This window comes from Eucyclogobius newberryi, unplaced genomic scaffold (genome assembly GCF_026437365.1).
Source record: "Eucyclogobius newberryi isolate DKJ021-1_F unplaced genomic scaffold, fEucNew1.0.hap1 SCAF_6, whole genome shotgun sequence".
In the NCBI taxonomy this organism is placed as follows: domain Eukaryota; kingdom Metazoa; phylum Chordata; class Actinopteri; order Gobiiformes; family Gobiidae; genus Eucyclogobius; species Eucyclogobius newberryi.
In genome coordinates this window covers 3,508,927-3,530,802 of record NW_027316278.1, presented here as the reverse complement: position 1 = coordinate 3,530,802, position 21,876 = coordinate 3,508,927, and the positions used below count along the sequence as shown (strand labels likewise).

General features: G+C 54.9%; 1 protein-coding gene across 1 annotated transcript in view; it reads left to right on the top strand.

Annotated features, from left to right (window-relative positions):
- Positions 1 to 5,260: 5,260 nt before the first annotated feature.
- LOC140346780 (ornithine decarboxylase-like) overlaps positions 5,261 to 21,876 on the top strand; it is a 28,525-nt gene continuing 11,909 nt past the window's right edge. Inside the window, exons 1-4 of the mRNA XM_072432975.1 lie at positions 5,261 to 5,347; positions 5,413 to 5,586; positions 6,376 to 6,548; positions 7,039 to 7,255. Of these exons, the coding sequence (XP_072289076.1) occupies positions 5,261 to 5,347; positions 5,413 to 5,586; positions 6,376 to 6,548; positions 7,039 to 7,255 (651 nt within the window). The remainder of the gene's footprint in view (positions 5,348 to 5,412; positions 5,587 to 6,375; positions 6,549 to 7,038; positions 7,256 to 21,876) is intronic.

Here is a 21,876-nt window from a genome sequence, read left to right as displayed (position 1 = left end):
AAAGTATGATCTAAAGTATGCTCTAAAGTATGATCTAAAGTATGCTCTGAAGTATATTCTAAAGTATGATCTAAAGTATGTTCTAAAGTATGATCTAAAGTATATTCTAAAGTATGCTGTAAAGTATGTTCTAAAGTATGTTCTACAGTATGCTCTAAAGTATGTTCGAAAATAAGCTCTAAAGTATGCTCTAAAGAATGCTCTAAGAATGTTCTAAAGTATGCTCTAAAGTTTGTTCTAAAGTATGCTCTAAAGTATGTTCTAAAGTATGCTCTAAAGTATGATCTAAAGTATGCTCTAAAGTATGCTCTAAAGAATGCTCTAAACTATGCTCTAAAGTATGCTCTAAAGTATGCTCTAAAGTATGCTCTAAAGTATGCTCTAAAGTATGCTCTAAAGTATGATCCAAAGTATGCTCTAAAGTATGCTCTAAAGTATATTCTAAAGTATGCTCTAAAGTATGTTCTAAAGTATGTTCTAAAGTATGCTCTAAAGTATGTTCTAAAGTATGCTCTAAAGTATGATCTAAAGTATGCTTTAAAGTATGCTCTAAAGTATGCTCTAAAGTATGATCTAAAGTATGCTCTAAAGAATGATTTAAAGTATGCTCTAAAGTATGATCTAAAGTATGCTCTAAAGTATGTTCTAAAGTATGCTCCAAAGTATGCTCTAAAGTATGCTTTAAAGTATGCTCTAAAATATGTTCTAAAGTATGATCTAAAGTATGCTCTAAAGTATGATCTAAAGTATGATCTAAAGTATGCTCTAAAGTATGATCTAAAGTATGCTCTAAAGTATGCTCTAAAGTATGATCTAAGGTATGCTCTAAAGTATGATCTAAAGTATGCTATGAAGTATGATCTAAAGTAGGCTCTAAAGTATGATCTAAAGTATGCTCTAAAGTATGATCTAAAGTATGCTCTAAAGTATGCTCTAAAGTATGATCTAAAGTATGATCTAAAGTATGCTCTAAAGTATGATCTAAAGTATGCTCTAAAGTATGCTCTAAAGTATGTTATAAAGTATGCTCTAAAGTATGATCCAAAGTATGGTCTAAAGTATGTTCTAAAGTATGCTCTAAAGTATGCTCTAAAGTATGATCTAAAGTATGCTCTAAAGTATGCTCTAAAGTATGCTCTAAAGTATGTTCTAAAGTATGATCTAAAGTATGCTCTAAAGTATGCTCTAAAGCATATTCTAAAGTATGCTCTAAAGTATGTTCTAAAGTATGTTCTAAAGTATGCTCTAAAGTATGCTCTAAAGTATGCTCTAAAGTATGCTCTAAAGTATGATCTAACGTATGCTCTAAAGTATGCTCTAAAGTATGATCCAAAGTATGCTCTAAAGTATGATATAAAGTATGCTCTAAAGTATGATCTAAAGTATGATCTAAAGTATGCTCTAAAGTATGATCTAAAGTATGCTCTAAAGTATGTTCTAAAGTATGATCTAAAGTATGATCTAAAGTATGCTCTAAAGTATGCTATAAAGTATGTTCTAAAGTATGATCTAAAGTATGATCTAAAGTATGCTCTAAAGTATATTCTAAAGTATGTTCTAAAGTATGTTCTAAAGTATATTCTAAAGTATGTTCTAAAGTATACTCTAAAGTATGATCTAAAGTATGTTCTAAAGTATGATCTAAAGTATGCTCTAAAGTATGATCTAAAGTATGCTATGAAGTATGATCTAAAGTAGGCTCTAAAGTATGATCTAAAGTATGCTCTAAAGTATGATCTAAAGTATGCTCTAAAGTATGCTCTAAAGTATGATCTAAAGTATGATCTAAAGTATGCTCTAAAGTATGCTCTAAAGTATGTTATAAAGTATGCTCTAAAGTATGATCTAAAGTATGCTCTAAAGTATGTTCTAAAGTATGATCTAAAGTATGCTCTAAAGTATGCTCTAAAGCATATTCTAAAGTATGCTCTAAAGTATGTTCTAAAGTATGTTCTAAAGTATGCTCTAAAGTATGATCTAAAGTATGCTCTAAAGTATGCTCTAAAGTATGATCTAACGTATGCTCTAAAGTATGCTCTAAAGTATGATCCAAAGTATGCTCTAAAGTATGATATAAAGTATGCTCTAAAGTATGATCTAAAGTATGATCTAAAGTATGCTCTAAAGTATGATCTAAAGTATGCTCTAAAGTATGTTCTAAAGTATGATCTAAAGTATGATCTAAAGTATGCTCTAAAGTATGCTATAAAGTATGTTCTAAAGTATGATCTAAAGTATGATCTAAAGTATGCTCTAAAGTATATTCTAAAGTATGTTCTAAAGTATGTTCTAAAGTATATTCTAAAGTATGTTCTAAAGTATACTCTAAAGTATGATCTAAAGTATGTTCTAAAGTATGATCTAAAGTATGCTCTAAAGTATGCTCTAAAGTATGCTCTAAAGTATGCTCTAAAGTATGATCTAAAGTATGCTCTAAAGTATGCTCTAAAGCATATTCTAAAGTATGCTCTAAAGTATGTTCTAAAATATGTTCTAAAGTATGCTCTAAAGTATGATCTAAAGTATGCTCTAAAGTATGATCTAAAGTATGATCTAAAGTATGCTCTAAAGTATGATCTAAAGTATGCTCTAAAGTATCTTCCAAAGTATGCTATAAAGTATGATCTAAAGTATGCTCTAAAGTATGCTATAAAGTATGTTCTAAAGTATGATCTAAAGTATGATCTAAAGTATGCTCTAAAGTATATTCTAAAGCATGTTCTAAAGTATGTTCTAAAGTATATTCTAAAGTATGTTCTAAAGTATACTCTAAAGTATGATCTAAAGTATGTTCTAAAGTATGATCTAAAGTATGCTCTAAAGTATGCTCTAAAGTATGCTCTAAAGTATGCTCTAAAGTATGTTCTAAAGTATGATCTAAAGTATGCTCTAAAGTATGCTCTAAAGCATATTCTAAAGTATGCTCTAAAGTATGTTCTAAAATATGTTCTAAAGTATGCTCTAAAGTATGATCTAAAGTATGCTCTAAAGTATGTTCTAAAGTATGATCTAAAGTATGCTCTAAAGCATATTCTAAAGTATGCTCTAAAGTATGTTCTAAAATATGCTCTAAAGTATGATCTAAGGTATGCTCTAAAGTATGATCTAAAGTATGCTATAAAGTATGATCTAAAGTAGGCTCTAAAGTATGATCTAAAGTATGCTCTAAAGTATGATCTAAAGTATGCTCTAAAGTATGCTCTAAAGTATGATCTAAAGTATGATCTAAAGTATGCTCTAAAGTATGCTCTAAAGTATGTTATAAAGTATGCTCTAAAGTATGATCCAAAGTATGGTCTAAAGTATGTTATAAAGTATGCTCTAAAGTATGCTCTAAAGTATAATCTAAAGTATGCTCTAAAGTATGATCTAAAGTATGCTCTAAAGTATGCTCTAAAGTATGATCTAAAGTATGCTCTAAAGTATGATATAAAGTATGCTCTAAAGTATGCTCTAAAGTATGATCTAAAGTATGCTCTAAAGTATGATCTAAAGTATGCTCTAAAGTATGATCTAAAGTATGATCTAAAGTATGCTCTAAAGTATGATCTAAAGTATGCTCTAAAGTATGATCTAAAGTATGCTCTAAAGTATGCTCTAAAGTATGTTCTAAAGTATGATCTAAAGTATGATCTAAAGTATGCTTTAAAGTATGCTCTAAAGTATATTCTAAAGTATGCTCTAAAGTATGTTCTAAAGTATGTTCTTAAGTATGCTCTAAAGTATGATCTAAAGTATGCTCTAAAGTATGCTCTAAAGTATGATCTAAAGTATGCTCTAAAGTATGCTCTAAAGAATGCTCTAAAGTATGCTCTAAAGTATGATCTAAAGTATGCTCTAAAGTATGATCTAAAGTATGCTCTGAAGTATATTCTAAAGTATGATCTAAAGTATGTTCTAAAGTATGATCTAAAGTATATTCTAAAGTATGCTCTAAAGTATGTTCTAAAGTATGTTCTACAGTATGCTCTAAAGTATGTTCGAAAATAAGCTCTAAAGTATGCTCTAAAGAATGCTCTAAGAATGTTCTAAAGTATGATCTAAAATATGCTCTAAAGTATATTCTAAAGTATGATCTAAAGTACGTTCTAAAGTATGCTCTAAAGTATGTTCGAAAATAAGCTCTAAAGTATGCTCTAAAGAATGCTCTAAGAATGTTCTAAAGTATGCTCTTAAGTATGCTCTAAAGTATGTTCTAAAGTATGTTTGATTGTAAGTGTACTTTATTGATTAGTGTTCTTTCGTCGTGTTGGTGTAACAAGGTCGTTAGCTTGTTAGCTCGTTAGCCGCTGGAACAAGTGGAAGCAGCGACGCACAAAGCGAATCGACTTTACTGTAACTGCACCACCAGAGGGCAGTATAGAGCTCTGCAGTATAGAGCTCTGCAGTATAGAGCTCTGAGCAGTATAGAGCTCTCTGCAGTATAGAGCTCTGAGCAGTATAGAGCTCTGTACAGTATAGAGCGCTGCGCAGTATAGAGCTCTGTACAGTATAGAGCTCTGCAGTATAGAGCTCTGAGCAGTATAGAGCTCTGTACAGTATAGAGCTCTGCAGTATAGAGCTCTGAGCAGTATAGAGCTCTGAGCAGTATAGAGCTCTGAGCAGTATAGAGCTCTGTACAGTATAGAGCTCTGCAGTATAGAGCTCTGAGCAGTATAGAGCTCTGTACAGTATAGAGCTCTGAGCAGTATAGAGCTCTGTACAGTATAGAGCTCTGAGCAGTATAGAGCTCTGTACAGTATAGAGCTCTGAGCAGTATAGAGCTCTGAGCAGTATAGAGCTCTCTGCAGTATAGAGCTCTGAGCAGTATAGAGCTCTGCAGTATAGAGCTCTGTACAGTATAGAGCTCTGAGCAGTATAGAGCTCTGCAGTATAGAGCTCTGTACAGTATAGAGCTCTGAGCAGCCTTAAGGCTTTTTTCTGCACACTGAGCGGGTGAAGCCTGGATAAAGAACACTCTGGTCTTCCTCTGTCGTCAGAGTCAAACACAGCGTTTCCGTGACGACGCAGGTGAAACTGTTTTAAACTCTTCAGATGTGACATTTGTGTCCAACATCAAACAAAACAAATAAAACACTTTTGTATCTTTAAGTTTTGACTTGAAAACAAAAAGAAGCCGACGCCCCCTTCTCTGGTCTCACCTAAGCTCCTCCTCTGGCCCCTCCCTTGACACGCCCCTGCTGTAAATCCTTTAAACTCTCAAACAAACGGACTTCCACATTTACTCTTCTCTCTGTCAAAGGTCAAAGGTCTTCGCACGATGGACTTCTCCGACATCGAAGTCTTGGTCGGCAGCGGCACCATCGATTCGTTCATCGGCGAAAAGATCGTCGGACGCGCGATGGCGGTACGCGTCTTCAATCGAGCGCTTGTCATGGTCAAACGTGCGGTAATGACATGTGTGATTGACAGGGCAGCCAAGTTCCTTTCTACGTGTGCGATCTGGACGAGGTGTGTGAGAAGCACCTGCGCTGGAGGAACCTTCTGCCCCGGGCCACGCCCTTCTACGCCGTGAAGTGCAACGACACGCCCGCCGTGCTCAGGACGCTTGCCGCGCTGGGGACGGGCTTCGACTGCGCCAGCAAGGTAACAACTGTCCCAGTGACTTTGGGCTTTAGGCGGGTGACTTGAGCCTGTCACAGTGACTTTGGGCCTTAGGCAGGTGACTTGAGCCTGTCACAGTGACTTTGGGCCTTAGGCAGGTGACTTGAGCCTGTCCCAGTAACTTTGGGCCTTAGGAGGGTGACTTGAGCCTGTCCCAGTGACTTTGGGCCTTAGGCAGGTGACTTGAGCCTGTCACAGTGACTTTGGGCCTTAGGCAGGTGACTGGAGCCTGTCATAGTGACTTTGGGCCTTAGGCAGGTGACTTGAGCCTGTCACAGTGACTTTGGGCCTTAGGCAGGTGACTTGAGCCTGTCACAGTGACTTTGGGCCTTAGGCAGGTGACTTGAGCCTGTCACAGTGACTTTGGGCCTAAGGCAGGTGACTTGAGCCTGTCCTAGCGACTTTGGGCCTTAGGCGGGTGACTTGAGCCTGTCCCAGTGACTTAGGCGGGGTACACCCTGGACAGGAGCCAGCTCGTCGCAGGATGACGGATTGTGCAGTTTTTCAGCGCGCCCTCGAGTCCGAGACAAATGTCCTCATTTCAGAGACAACAAAGGCTTTTCTTATCTTACAAAACCTTCGTCATGAGCCGACCAGTTTAAGATTGTAACATCTTTGTTTAGTTTGAATGTCTTGATCAGCTCCTTCCATGTGGTAAGCACAGATTTGACCCATGGATTCCAGTAAGACCTGCACAGGAACCTGCGGCACGACGTTACTCTGGATAACCCCGTTGGACTGCACCTCACTGTCCTTTTAAACCTGTGTCAGAGGGAGATGGAGCTGGTCTTGTCTTTGGGAGTGAGTCCGGACAGAATCATCTACGCGCACACGACCAAACCGGCGTCGCACCTCAGACACGCCCGTGCATCCGGCGTGGACACGATGACGTTCGACTGCGAAGACGAGCTCGACAAGATCGCCACCTTTCACCCCAAAGCAAAGTAAACATTCTGACTCTCTCACGTACACTTCTGTTTTAATGGTTTAATGTTAATGTTGTTTTAACCTCATTATTACAGTGTTTCCTCAGCTTTATTTTTCATTTTGAGTGATTCTCGCATGTTTCAGTTGATCCTGTTGTTCTGCAACTGAGGCTCGAGGGTTTTCACCTACCCCCTAGCCCCGCCCATCTATTCTCTGGGCTAAATGTGTCACAGAACATTGATAAATGTAAGGGAAAGTCACATGTCCCTGAGTCGTCTCTATGTTTTCATGTTGTCGCTTTTCAAAAATAAAACATGACAGTTTGTTAAAGTGAAACGTCAGTTGTCAAGGAAACGTCACTTGTCAAAGAAACGTCAGTTGTCAAGGAAACGTCACTTGTCAAAGAAACGTCAGTTGTCAAGGAAACGTCAGTTGTCGGCCCTGGACGTGTTTCTATGATTCAGCCGTTTCAGATCAATGTTGTGCTTTACTTCCGTCTCTTTTCAGACTCATGCTCCGTATTTCCGTGGACGACTCAAAATCTTTAGTGCGACTCGGGGCCAAGTTCGGGGCCAAACCGCAGGACGTTGGCGACCTGCTGGAGCGAGCTCGGGAGCTGCGCCTGAACGTCGTCGGCGTCAGTTTCCACGTGGGGAGTTGTAACAGCCACGGCGAGTCGTACAAGGCGGCCATTGCCGACGCTCGGCGAGTCTTCGATCGAGCCGTGAGTGCGATCTACGACGCCGCGTCACATGATCGCCGCGTCACATGATCGCCGCGTCACATGATCGCCGCGTCACATGATCGCCGCGTCACATGATCGCCGCGCCACATGATTGCCGCGTCACATGATCGCCGCCCTCTGCGACGTCACATGATCGCCACATCACATGATCGCCGCGTCACATGATCGCCGCGTCACATGATCGCCGCGTCACAGGATCGCCGTGTCACATGATCGCTGCGTCACATGATCGCCGCGTCACATGATCGCCGCGCCACATGATCGCCGCGTCACATGATCGCCGCCCTCTGCGACGTCACACGATCGCCGCGTCACATGATCGCCGCGTCACATTATCGCCGCCGTCTGCGACGTCACACGATCGCCGCGTCACATGATCGCCGCGTCACAGGATCGCCGCGTCACAGGATCGCCGCGTCACATGATCGCCGCATCACATGATCGCCACGTCACATGATCGCCGCCCTCTGCGACGTCACACGATCGCCGCGTCACATGATCGCCGCGTCACATGATCGCCGCGTCACATGATCGCCGCGCCACATGATCGCCGCGTCACATGATCGCCGCGTCACATGATCGCCGCGTCACATGATCGCCGCGCCACATGATCGCCGCGCCACATGATCGCCGCGTCACATGATCGCCGCGTCACATGATCGCCGCGCCACATGATCGCCGCGTCACATGATCGCCGCGTCACATGATCGCCGCGTCACAGGATCGCCGCGTCACAGGATCGCTGCGTCACATGATCGCCGCGCCACATGATCGCCGCGTCACATGATCGCCGCGTCACATGATCGCCGCGTCACATGATCGCCGCGCCACATGATCGCCGCGCCACATGATCGCCGCGTCACATGATCGCCGCGTCACATGATCGCTGCGCCACATGATCGCCGCGTCACATGATCGCCGCGTCACATGATCGCCGCGTCACAGGATCGCCGCGTCACAGGATCACTGCCCTCTGCGACGTCACATGATCGCCACATCACATGATCGCCGCGTCACATGATCGCCGCGTCACATGATCGCCGCGTCACAGGATCAATGCCCTCTGCGACGTCACATGATCGCCACATCACATGATCGCCGCGTCACATGATCGCCGCGTCACATGATCGCCGCGTCACAGGATCGCCGCGTCACATGATCGCCGCCCTCTGCGACGTCACACGATCGCCGCGTCACATGATCGCCGCGTCACATGATCGCCGCGTCACATGATCGCCGCGTCACATGATCGCCGGGTCACATGATCGCCGCGTCACAGGATCGCCGCGTCACAGGATCGCCGCGTCACATGATCGCCGCGTCACATGATCGCCGCGTCACAGGATCGCCGCGTCACATGATCGCCGCCCTCTGCGACGTCACACGATCGCCGCGTCACATGATCGCCGCGTCACATGATCGCCGCGTCACATGATCGCCGCGTCACATGATCGCCGCGTCACATGATCGCCGGGTCACATGATCGCCGTCACAGGATCGCCGCGTCACAGGATCGCCGCGTCACAGGATTGCTGCCCTCTGCGACGTCACATGATCGCCACATCACATGATCGCCGCGTCACATGATCGCCGCGTCACATGATCGCCGGGTCACATGATCGCCGCGTCACATGATCGCCGCGTCACATGATCGCCGCGTCACATGATCGCCGCGTCACAGGATCGCCGCGTCACAGGATCGCCGCGTCAAAGGATTGCTGCCCTCTGCGACGTCACATGATCGCCACATCACATGATCGCCGCGTCACATGATCGCCGCGTCACATGATCGCCGGGTCACATGATCGTCGCGTCACAGGATCGCCGCGTCACAGGATCGCCGCGTCACATAATCGCCACGTCACATGATCGCCGCGCCACATGATCGCCGCGTCACATGATCGCCGCGTCACATGATCGCCGCGTCACATGATCGCCGCGTCACATGATCGCCGCGTCACATGATCGCCGCGTCACATGATCGCCGCGTCACATGATCGCCGCCCTCTGCGACGTCACATGATCGCCACATCACATGATCGCCGCGTCACATGATCGCCGCGTCACAGGATCGCCGCGTCACATGATCGCCGCGTCACAGGATCGCCGCGTCACAGGATTGCTGCCCTCTGCGACGTCACATGATCGCCACATTACATGATCGCCGCGTCACATGATCGCCGCGTCACATGATCGCCGGGTCACATGATCGCCGCGTCACAGGATCGCCGCGTCACAGGATCGCCGCGTCACATGATCGCCGCGTCACATAATCGCCGCGTCACATGATCGCCGCGCCACATGATCGCCGCGTCACATGATCGCCGCGTCACATGATCGCCGCGTCACATGATCGCCGCGTCACATGATCGCCGCCCTCTGCGACGTCACACGATCGCCGCGTCACATGATCGCCGCGTCACAGGATCGGCGCGTCACATGATCGCCGGGTCACATGATCGCCGCGTCACATGATCGCCGCGTCACATGATCGCCGCGTCACATGATCGCCGCCCTCTGCGACGTCACACGATCGCCGCGTCACATGATCGCCGCGTCACATGATCGCCGCGTCACATGATCGCCGCGTCACAGGATCGCCGCGTCACAGGATCACTGCCCTCTGCGACGTCACATGATCGCCACATCACATGATCGCCGCGTCACATGATCGCCGCGTCACATGATCGCCGCGTCACAGGATCAATGCCCTCTGCGACGTCACATGATCGCCACATCACATGATCGCCGCGTCACATGATCGCCGCGTCACATGATCGCCGCGTCACAGGATCGCCGCGTCACATGATCGCCGCCCTCTGCGACGTCACACGATCGCCGCGTCACATGATCGCCGCGTCACATGATCGCCGCGTCACATGATCGCCGCGTCACATGATCGCCGGGTCACATGATCGCCGCGTCACAGGATCGCCGCGTCACAGGATCGCCGCGTCACATGATCGCCGCGTCACATGATCGCCGCGTCACAGGATCGCCGCGTCACATGATCGCCGCCCTCTGCGACGTCACACGATCGCCGCGTCACATGATCGCCGCGTCACATGATCGCCGCGTCACATGATCGCCGCGTCACATGATCGCCGCGTCACATGATCGCCGGGTCACATGATCGCCGTCACAGGATCGCCGCGTCACAGGATCGCCGCGTCACAGGATTGCTGCCCTCTGCGACGTCACATGATCGCCACATCACATGATCGCCGCGTCACATGATCGCCGCGTCACATGATCGCCGGGTCACATGATCGCCGCGTCACATGATCGCCGCGTCACATGATCGCCGCGTCACATGATCGCCGCGTCACAGGATCGCCGCGTCACAGGATCGCCGCGTCAAAGGATTGCTGCCCTCTGCGACGTCACATGATCGCCACATCACATGATCGCCGCGTCACATGATCGCCGCGTCACATGATCGCCGGGTCACATGATCGTCGCGTCACAGGATCGCCGCGTCACAGGATCGCCGCGTCACATAATCGCCACGTCACATGATCGCCGCGCCACATGATCGCCGCGTCACATGATCGCCGCGTCACATGATCGCCGCGTCACATGATCGCCGCGTCACATGATCGCCGCGTCACATGATCGCCGCGTCACATGATCGCCGCGTCACATGATCGCCGCCCTCTGCGACGTCACATGATCGCCACATCACATGATCGCCGCGTCACATGATCGCCGCGTCACAGGATCGCCGCGTCACATGATCGCCGCGTCACAGGATCGCCGCGTCACAGGATTGCTGCCCTCTGCGACGTCACATGATCGCCACATTACATGATCGCCGCGTCACATGATCGCCGCGTCACATGATCGCCGGGTCACATGATCGCCGCGTCACAGGATCGCCGCGTCACAGGATCGCCGCGTCACATGATCGCCGCGTCACATAATCGCCGCGTCACATGATCGCCGCGCCACATGATCGCCGCGTCACATGATCGCCGCGTCACATGATCGCCGCGTCACATGATCGCCGCGTCACATGATCGCCGCCCTCTGCGACGTCACACGATCGCCGCGTCACATGATCGCCGCGTCACAGGATCGGCGCGTCACATGATCGCCGGGTCACATGATCGCCGCGTCACATGATCGCCGCGTCACATGATCGCCGCGTCACATGATCGCCGCCCTCTGCGACGTCACACGATCGCCGCGTCACATGATCGCCGCGTCACATTATCGCCGCCCTCTGCGACGTCACACGATCGCCGCGTCACATGATCGCCGCGTCACAGGATCGCCGCGTCACAGGATCGCCGCGTCACATGATCGCCGCATCACATGATCGCCGGGTCACATGATCGTCGCGTCACAGGATCGCCGCGTCACAGGATCGCCGCGTCACAGGATCGCCGCGTCACATGATCGCCGCGTCACATAATCGCCGCGTCACATGATCGCCGCGCCACATGATCGCCGCGTCACATGATCGCCGCGTCACATGATCGCCGCGTCACATGATCGCCGCGTCACATGATCGCCGCGTCACATGATCGCCGCGTCACATGATCGCCGCGTCACATGATCGCCGCGTCACATGATCGCCGCGTCACATGATCGCCGCGTCACATGATCGCCGCGTCACATGATCGCCGCCCTCTGCGACGTCACACGATCGCCGCGTCACATGATCGCCGCGTCACAGGATCGGCGCGTCACATGATCGCCGGGTCACATGATCGCCGCGTCACATGATCGCCGCGTCACATGATCGCCGCGTCACATGATCGCCGCCCTCTGCGACGTCACACGATCGCCGCGTCACATGATCGCCGCGTCACATTATCGCCGCCCTCTGCGACGTCACACGATCGCCGCGTCACATGATCGCCGCGTCACAGGATCGCCGCGTCACAGGATCGCCGCGTCACATGATCGCCGCATCACATGATCGCCGGGTCACATGATCGTCGCGTCACAGGATCGCCGCGTCACAGGATCGCCGCGTCACAGGATCGCCGCGTCACATGATCGCCGCGTCACATAATCGCCGCGTCACATGATCGCCGCGCCACATGATCGCCGCGTCACATGATCGCCGCGTCACATGATCGCCGCGTCACATGATCGCCGCGTCACATGATCGCCGCGTCACATGATCGCCGCGTCACATGATCGCCGCGTCACATGATCGCCGCGTCACATGATCGCCGCCCTCTGCGACGTCACATGATCGCCGCATCACATGATCGCCACGTCACACGATCGCCGCGTCACATGATCGCCGCGTCACATTATCGCCGCCCTCTGCGACGTCACACGATCGCCGCGTCACATGATCGCCGCGCCACAGGATCGCCGCGTCACAGGATCGCCGCGTCACATGATCGCCGCATCACATGATCGCCACGTCACATGATCGCCGCCCTCTGCGACGTCACACGATCGCCGCGTCACATGATCGCCGCGTCACAGGATCGCCGCGTCACATGATCGCCGCGTCACATGATCGCCGCGCCACATGATCGCCGCGTCACATGATCGCCGCGTCACATGATCGCCGCGTCACAGGATCGCCGCGTCACAGGATCACTGCCCTCTGCGACGTCACATGATCGCCACATCACATGATCGCCGCGTCACATGATCGCCGCGTCACATGATCGCCGCGTCACAGGATCACTGCCCTCTGCGACGTCACATGATCGCCACATCACATGATCGCCGCGTCACATGATCGCCGCGTCACATGATCGCCGCGTCACAGGATCGCCGCGTCACAGGATCGCCGCGTCACATGATCGCCGCCCTCTGCGACGTCACACGATCGCCGCGTCACATGATCGCCGCGTCACATGATCGCCGCGTCACATGATCGCCGCGTCACATGATCGCCGGGTCACATGATCGCCGCGTCACAGGATCGCCGCGTCACAGGATCGCCGCGTCACATGATCGCCGCGTCACATGATCGCCGCGTCACAGGATCGCCGCGTCACAGGATCGCCGCGTCACATGATCGCCGCCCTCTGCGACGTCACACGATCGCCGCGTCACATGATCGCCGCGTCACATGATCGCCGCGTCACATGATCGCCGCGTCACATGATCGCCGGGTCACATGATCGCCGTCACAGGATCGCCGCGTCACAGGATCGCCGCGTCACAGGATTGCTGCCCTCTGCGACGTCACATGATCGCCACATCACATGATCGCCGCGTCACATGATCGCCGCGTCACATGATCGCCGGGTCACATGATCGCCGCGTCACATGATCGCCGCGTCACATGATCGCCGCGTCACATGATCGCCGCGTCACAGGATCGCCGCGTCACAGGATCGCCGCGTCACAGGATTGCTGCCCTCTGCGACGTCACATGATCGCCACATCACATGATCGCCGCGTCACATGATCGCCGCGTCACATGATCGCCGGGTCACATGATCGTCGCGTCACAGGATCGCCGCGTCACAGGATCGCCGCGTCACATGATCGCCGCGTCACATGATCGCCGCGCCACATGATCGCCGCGTCACATGATCGCCGCGTCACATGATCGCCGCGTCACATGATCGCCGCGTCACATGATCGCCGCGTCACATGATCGCCGCGTCACATGATCGCCGCCCTCTGCGACGTCACATGATCGCCACATCACATGATCGCCGCGTCACATGATCGCCGCGTCACAGGATCGCCGCGTCACATGATCGCCGCGTCACAGGATCGCCGCGTCACAGGATTGCTGCCCTCTGCGACGTCACATGATCGCCACATTACATGATCGCCGCGTCACATGATCGCCGCGTCACATGATCGCCGGGTCACATGATCGCCGCGTCACAGGATCGCCGCGTCACAGGATCGCCGCGTCACATGATCGCCGCGTCACATAATCGCCGCGTCACATGATCGCCGCGCCACATGATCGCCGCGTCACATGATCGCCGCGTCACATGATCGCCGCGTCACATGATCGCCGCGTCACATGATCGCCGCCCTCTGCGACGTCACACGATCGCCGCGTCACATGATCGCCGCGTCACAGGATCGGCGCGTCACATGATCGCCGGGTCACATGATCGCCGCGTCACATGATCGCCGCGTCACATGATCGCCGCGTCACATGATCGCCGCCCTCTGCGACGTCACACGATCGCCGCGTCACATGATCGCCGCGTCACATTATCGCCGCCCTCTGCGACGTCACACGATCGCCGCGTCACATGATCGCCGCGTCACAGGATCGCCGCGTCACAGGATCGCCGCGTCACATGATCGCCGCATCACATGATCGCCGGGTCACATGATCGTCGCGTCACAGGATCGCCGCGTCACAGGATCGCCGCGTCACAGGATCGCCGCGTCACATGATCGCCGCGTCACATAATCGCCGCGTCACATGATCGCCGCGCCACATGATCGCCGCGTCACATGATCGCCGCGTCACATGATCGCCGCGTCACATGATCGCCGCGTCACATGATCGCCGCGTCACATGATCGCCGCGTCACATGATCGCCGCGTCACATGATCGCCGCCCTCTGCGACGTCACATGATCGCCGCATCACATGATCGCCACGTCACACGATCGCCGCGTCACATGATCGCCGCGTCACATTATCGCCGCCCTCTGCGACGTCACACGATCGCCGCGTCACATGATCGCCGCGCCACAGGATCGCCGCGTCACAGGATCGCCGCGTCACATGATCGCCGCATCACATGATCGCCACGTCACATGATCGCCGCCCTCTGCGACGTCACACGGTCGCCGCGTCACATGATCGCCGCGTCACAGGATCGCCGCGTCACATGATCGCCGCGTCACATGATCGCCGCGCCACATGATCGCCGCGTCACATGATCGCCGCGTCACATGATCGCCGCGTCACAGGATCGCCGCGTCACAGGATCACTGCCCTCTGCGACGTCACATGATCGCCACATCACATGATCGCCGCGTCACATGATCGCCGCGTCACACGATCGCCGCGTCACATGATCGCCGCGTCACAGGATCGGCGCGTCACATGATCGCCGGGTCACATGATCGCCGCGTCACATGATCGCCGCGTCACATGATCGCCGCGTCACATGATCGCCGCCCTCTGCGACGTCACACGATCGCCGCGTCACATGATCGCCGCGTCACATTATCGCCGCCCTCTGCGACGTCACACGATCGCCGCGTCACATGATCGCCGCGTCACAGGATCGCCGCGTCACAGGATCGCCGCGTCACATGATCGCCGCATCACATGATCGCCGGGTCACATGATCGTCGCGTCACAGGATCGCAGCGTCACAGGATCGCCGCGTCACAGGATCGCCGCGTCACATGATCGCCGCGTCACATAATCGCCGCGTCACATGATCGCCGCGCCACATGATCGCCGCGTCACATGATCGCCGCGTCACATGATCGCCGCGTCACATGATCGCCGCGTCACATGATCGCCGCGTCACATGATCGCCGCCCTCTGCGACGTCACATGATCGCCGCATCACATGATCGCCACGTCACACGATCGCCGCGTCACATGATCGCCGCGTCACATTATCGCCGCCCTCTGCGACGTCACACGATCGCCGCGTCACATGATCGCCGCGCCACAGGATCGCCGCGTCACAGGATCGCCGCGTCACATGATCGCCGCATCACATGATCGTCACGTCACATGATCGCCGCCCTCTGCGACGTCACACGGTCGCCGCGTCACATGATCGCCGCGTCACAGGATCGCCGCGTCACATGATCGCCGCGTCACATGATCGCCGCGCCACATGATCGCCGCGTCACATGATCGCCGCGTCACATGATCGCCGCGTCACAGGATCGCCGCGTCACAGGATCACTGCCCTCTGCGACGTCACATGATCGCCACATCACATGATCGCCGCGTCACATGATCGCCGCGTCACATGATCGCCGCGTCACAGGATCACTGCCCTCTGCGACGTCACATGATCGCCACATCACATGATCGCCGCGTCACATGATCGCCGCGTCACATGATCGCCGCGTCACAGGATCGCCGCGTCACAGGATCGCCGCGTCACATGATCGCCGCCCTCTGCGACGTCACACGATCGCCGCGTCACATGATCGCCGCGTCACATGATCGCCGCGTCACATGATCGCCGCGTCACATGATCGCCGGGTCACATGATCGCCGCGTCACAGGATCGCCGCGTCACAGGATCGCCGCGTCACATGATCGCCGCGTCACATGATCGCCGCGTCACAGGATCGCCGCGTCACAGGATCGCCGCGTCACAGGATCGCCGCGTCACATGATCGCCGCCCTCTGCGACGTCACACGATCGCCGCGTCACATGATCGCCGCGTCACATGATCGCCGCGTCACATGATCGCCGCGTCACATGATCGCCGGGTCACATGATCGCCGTCACAGGATCGCCGCGTCACAGGATCGCCGCGTCACAGGATTGCTGCCCTCTGCGACGTCACATGATCGCCACATCACATGATCGCCGCGTCACATGATCGCCGCGTCACATGATCGCCGGGTCACATGATCGCCGCGTCACATGATCGCCGCGTCACATGATCGCCGCGTCACATGATCGCCGCGTCACAGGATCGCCGCGTCACAGGATTGCTGCCCTCTGCGACGTCACATGATCGCCACATCACATGATCGCCGCGTCACATGATCGCCGCGTCACATGATCGCCGGGTCACATGATCGTCGCGTCACAGGATCGCCGCGTCACAGGATCGCCGCGTCACATGATCGCCGCGTCACATAATCGCCGCGTCACATGATCGCCGCGCCACATGATCGCCGCGTCACATGATCGCCGCGTCACATGATCGCCGCGTCACATGATCGCCGCGTCACATGATCGCCGCGTCACATGATCGCCGCGTCACATGATCGCCGCCCTCTGCGACGTCACATGATCGCCACATCACATGATCGCCGCGTCACATGATCGCCGCGTCACAGGATCGCCGCGTCACATGATCGCCGCGTCACAGGATCGCCGCGTCACAGGATTGCTGCCCTCTGCGACGTCACATGATCGCCACATTACATGATCGCCGCGTCACATGATCGCCGCGTCACATGATCGCCGGGTCACATGATCGCCGCGTCACAGGATCGCCGCGTCACAGGATCGCCGCGTCACATGATCGCCGCGTCACATAATCGCCGCGTCACATGATCGCCGCGCCACATGATCGCCGCGTCACATGATCGCCGCGTCACATGATCGCCGCGTCACATGATCGCCGCGTCACATGATCGCCGCCCTCTGCGACGTCACACGATCGCCGCGTCACATGATCGCCGCGTCACAGGATCGCCGCGTCACAGGATCGGCGCGTCACATGATCGCCGGGTCACATGATCGCCGCGTCACATGATCGCCGCGTCACATGATCGCCGCGCCACATGATCGCCGCGTCACATGATCGCCGCCCTCTGCGACGTCACACGATCGCCGCGTCACATGATCGCCGCGTCACATTATCGCCGCCCTCTGCGACGTCACACGATCGCCGCGTCACATGATCGCCGCGTCACAGGATCGCCGCGTCACAGGATCGCCGCGTCACATGATCGCCGCATCACATGATCGCCGGGTCACATGATCGTCGCGTCACAGGATCGCCGCGTCACATTATCGCCGCCCTCTGCGACGTCACACGATCGCCGCGTCACATGATCGCCGCGTCACAGGATCGCCGCGTCACAGGATCGCCGCGTCACATGATCGCCGCATCACATGATCGCCACGTCACATGATCGCCGCCCTCTGCGACGTCACACGATCGCCGCGTCACATGATCGCCGCGTCACAGGATCGCCGCGCCACATGATCGCCGCGTCACATGATCGCCGCGTCACATGATCGCCGCGCCACATGATCGCCGCGTCACATGATCGCCGCGTCACATGATCGCCGCGTCACATGATCGCCGCGTCACATGATCGCCGCGTCACATGATCGCCGCCCTCTGCGACGTCACATGATCGCCACGTCACATGATCGCCGCGTCACAGGATCGCCGCGCCACATGATCGCCGCGTCACATGATCGCCGCGTCACATGATCGCCGCGCCACATGATCGCCGCGTCACATGATCGCCGCGTCACAGGATCGCCGCCCTCTGCGACGTCACACGATCGCCGCGTCACATGATCGCCGCGTCACATGATCGCCGCGTCACATGATCGCCGCGTCACATGATCGCCGGGTCACATGATCGCCGCGTCACAGGATCGCCGCGTCACAGGATCGCCGCGTCACATGATCGCCGCGTCACATGATCGCCGCGTCACAGGATCGCCGCGTCACAGGATCGCCGCGTCACAGGATCGCCGCGTCACATGATCGCCGCCCTCTGCGACGTCACACGATCGCCGCGTCACATGATCGCCGCGTCACATGATCGCCGCGTCACATGATCGCCGCGTCACATGATCGCCGGGTCACATGATCGCCGTCACAGGATCGCCGCGTCACAGGATCGCCGCGTCACAGGATTGCTGCCCTCTGCGACGTCACATGATCGCCACATCACATGATCGCCGCGTCACATGATCGCCGCGTCACATGATCGCCGGGTCACATGATCGCCGCGTCACATGATCGCCGCGTCACATGATCGCCGCGTCACATGATCGCCGCGTCACAGGATCGCCGCGTCACAGGATTGCTGCCCTCTGCGACGTCACATGATCGCCACATCACATGATCGCCGCGTCACATGATCGCCGCGTCACATGATCGCCGGGTCACATGATCGTCGCGTCACAGGATCGCCGCGTCACAGGATCGCCGCGTCACATGATCGCCGCGTCACATAATCGCCGCGTCACATGATCGCAGCGCCACATGATCGCCGCGTCACATGATCGCCGCGTCACATGATCGCCGCGTCACATGATCGCCGCGTCACATGATCGCCGCGTCACATGATCGCCGCGTCACATGATCGCCGCCCTCTGCGACGTCACATGATCGCCACATCACATGATCGCCGCGTCACATGATCGCCGCGTCACAGGATCGCCGCGTCACATGATCGCCGCGTCACAGGATCGCCGCGTCACAGGATTGCTGCCCTCTGCGACGTCACATGATCGCCACATTACATGATCGCCGCGTCACATGATCGCCGCGTCACATGATCGCCGGGTCACATGATCGCCGCGTCACAGGATCGCCGCGTCACAGGATCGCCGCGTCACATGATCGCCGCGTCACATAATCGCCGCGTCACATGATCGCCGCGCCACATGATCGCCGCGTCACATGATCGCCGCGTCACATGATCGCCGCGTCACATGATCGCCGCGTCACATGATCGCCGCCCTCTGCGACGTCACACGATCGCCGCGTCACATGATCGCCGCGTCACAGGATCGCCGCGTCACAGGATCGGCGCGTCACATGATCGCCGGGTCACATGATCGCCGCGTCACATGATCGCCGCGTCACATGATCGCCGCGCCACATGATCGCCGCGTCACATGATCGCCGCCCTCTGCGACGTCACACGATCGCCGCGTCACATGATCGCCGCGTCACATTATCGCCGCCCTCTGCGACGTCACACGATCGCCGCGTCACATGATCGCCGCGTCACAGGATCGCCGCGTCACAGGATCGCCGCGTCACATGATCGCCGCATCACATGATCGCCGGGTCACATGATCGTCGCGTCACAGGATCGCCGCGTCACATTATCGCCGCCCTCTGCGACGTCACACGATCGCCGCGTCACATGATCGCCGCGTCACAGGATCGCCGCGTCACAGGATCGCCGCGTCACATGATCGCCGCATCACATGATCGCCACGTCACATGATCGCCGCCCTCTGCGACGTCACACGATCGCCGCGTCACATGATCGCCGCGTCACAGGATCGCCGCGCCACATGATCGCCGCGTCACATGATCGCCGCGTCACATGATCGCCGCGCCACATGATCGCCGCGTCACATGATCGCCGCGTCACATGATCGCCGCGTCACATGATCGCCGCGTCACATGATCGCCGCGTCACATGATCGCCGCCCTCTGCGACGTCACATGATCGCCACGTCACATGATCGCCGCGTCACAGGATCGCCGCGCCACATGATCGCCGCGTCACATGATCGCCGCGTCACATGATCGCCGCGCCACATGATCGCCGCGTCACATGATCGCCGCGTCACAGGATCGCCGCGTCACATGATCGCCGCGTCACATGATCGCCGCGTCACATGATCGCCGCGTCACATGATCGCCGCGTCACATGATCGCCGCCCTCTGCGACGTCACACGATCGCCGCGTCACATGATCGCCGCGTCACAGGATCGCCGCGTCACAGGATCGGCGCGTCACATGATCGCCGGGTCACATGATCGCCGCGTCACATGATCGCCGCGTCACATGATCGCCGCGCCACATGATCGCCGCGTCACATGATCGCCGCCCTCTGCGACGTCACACGATCGCCGCGTCACATGATCGCCGCGTCACATTATCGCCGCCCTCTGCGACGTCACACGATCGCCGCGTCACATGATCGCCGCGTCACAGGATCGCCGCGTCACAGGATCGCCGCGTCACATGATCGCCGCATCACATGATCGCCGGGTCACATGATCGTCGCGTCACAGGATCGCCGCGTCACATTATCGCCGCCCTCTGCGACGTCACACGATCGCCGCGTCACATGATCGCCGCGTCACAGGATCGCCGCGTCACAGGATCGCCGCGTCACATGATCGCCGCATCACATGATCGCCACGTCACATGATCGCCGCCCTCTGCGACGTCACACGATCGCCGCGTCACATGATCGCCGCGTCACAGGATCGCCGCGCCACATGATCGCCGCGTCACATGATCGCCGCGTCACATGATCGCCGCGTCACATGATCGCCGCGTCACATGATCGCCGCGTCACATGATCGCCGCGTCACATGATCGCCGCGTCACATGATCGCCGCATCACATGATCGCCACGTCACACGATCGCCGCGTCACAGGATCGCCGCGTCACATGATCGCCGCATCACATGATCGCCGGGTCACATGATCGTCGCGTCACAGGATCGCCGCGTCACATTATCGCCGCCCTCTGCGACGTCACACGATCGCCGCGTCACATGATCGCCGCGTCACAGGATCGCCGCGTCACAGGATCGCCGCGTCACATGATCGCCGCATCACATGATCGCCACGTCACATGATCGCCGCCCTCTGCGACGTCACACGATCGCCGCGTCACATGATCGCCGCGTCACAGGATCGCCGCGCCACATGATCGCCGCGTCACATGATCGCCGCGTCACATGATCGCCGCGCCACATGATCGCCGCGTCACATGATCGCCGCGTCACATGATCGCCGCGTCACATGATCGCCGCGTCACATGATCGCCGCGTCACATGATCGCCGCCCTCTGCGACGTCACATGATCGCCACGTCACATGATCGCCGCGTCACAGGATCGCCGCGCCACATGATCGCCGCGTCACATGATCGCCGCGTCACATGATCGCCGCGCCACATGATCGCCGCGTCACATGATCGCCGCGTCACAGGATCGCCGCGTCACATGATCGCCGCGTCACATGATCGCC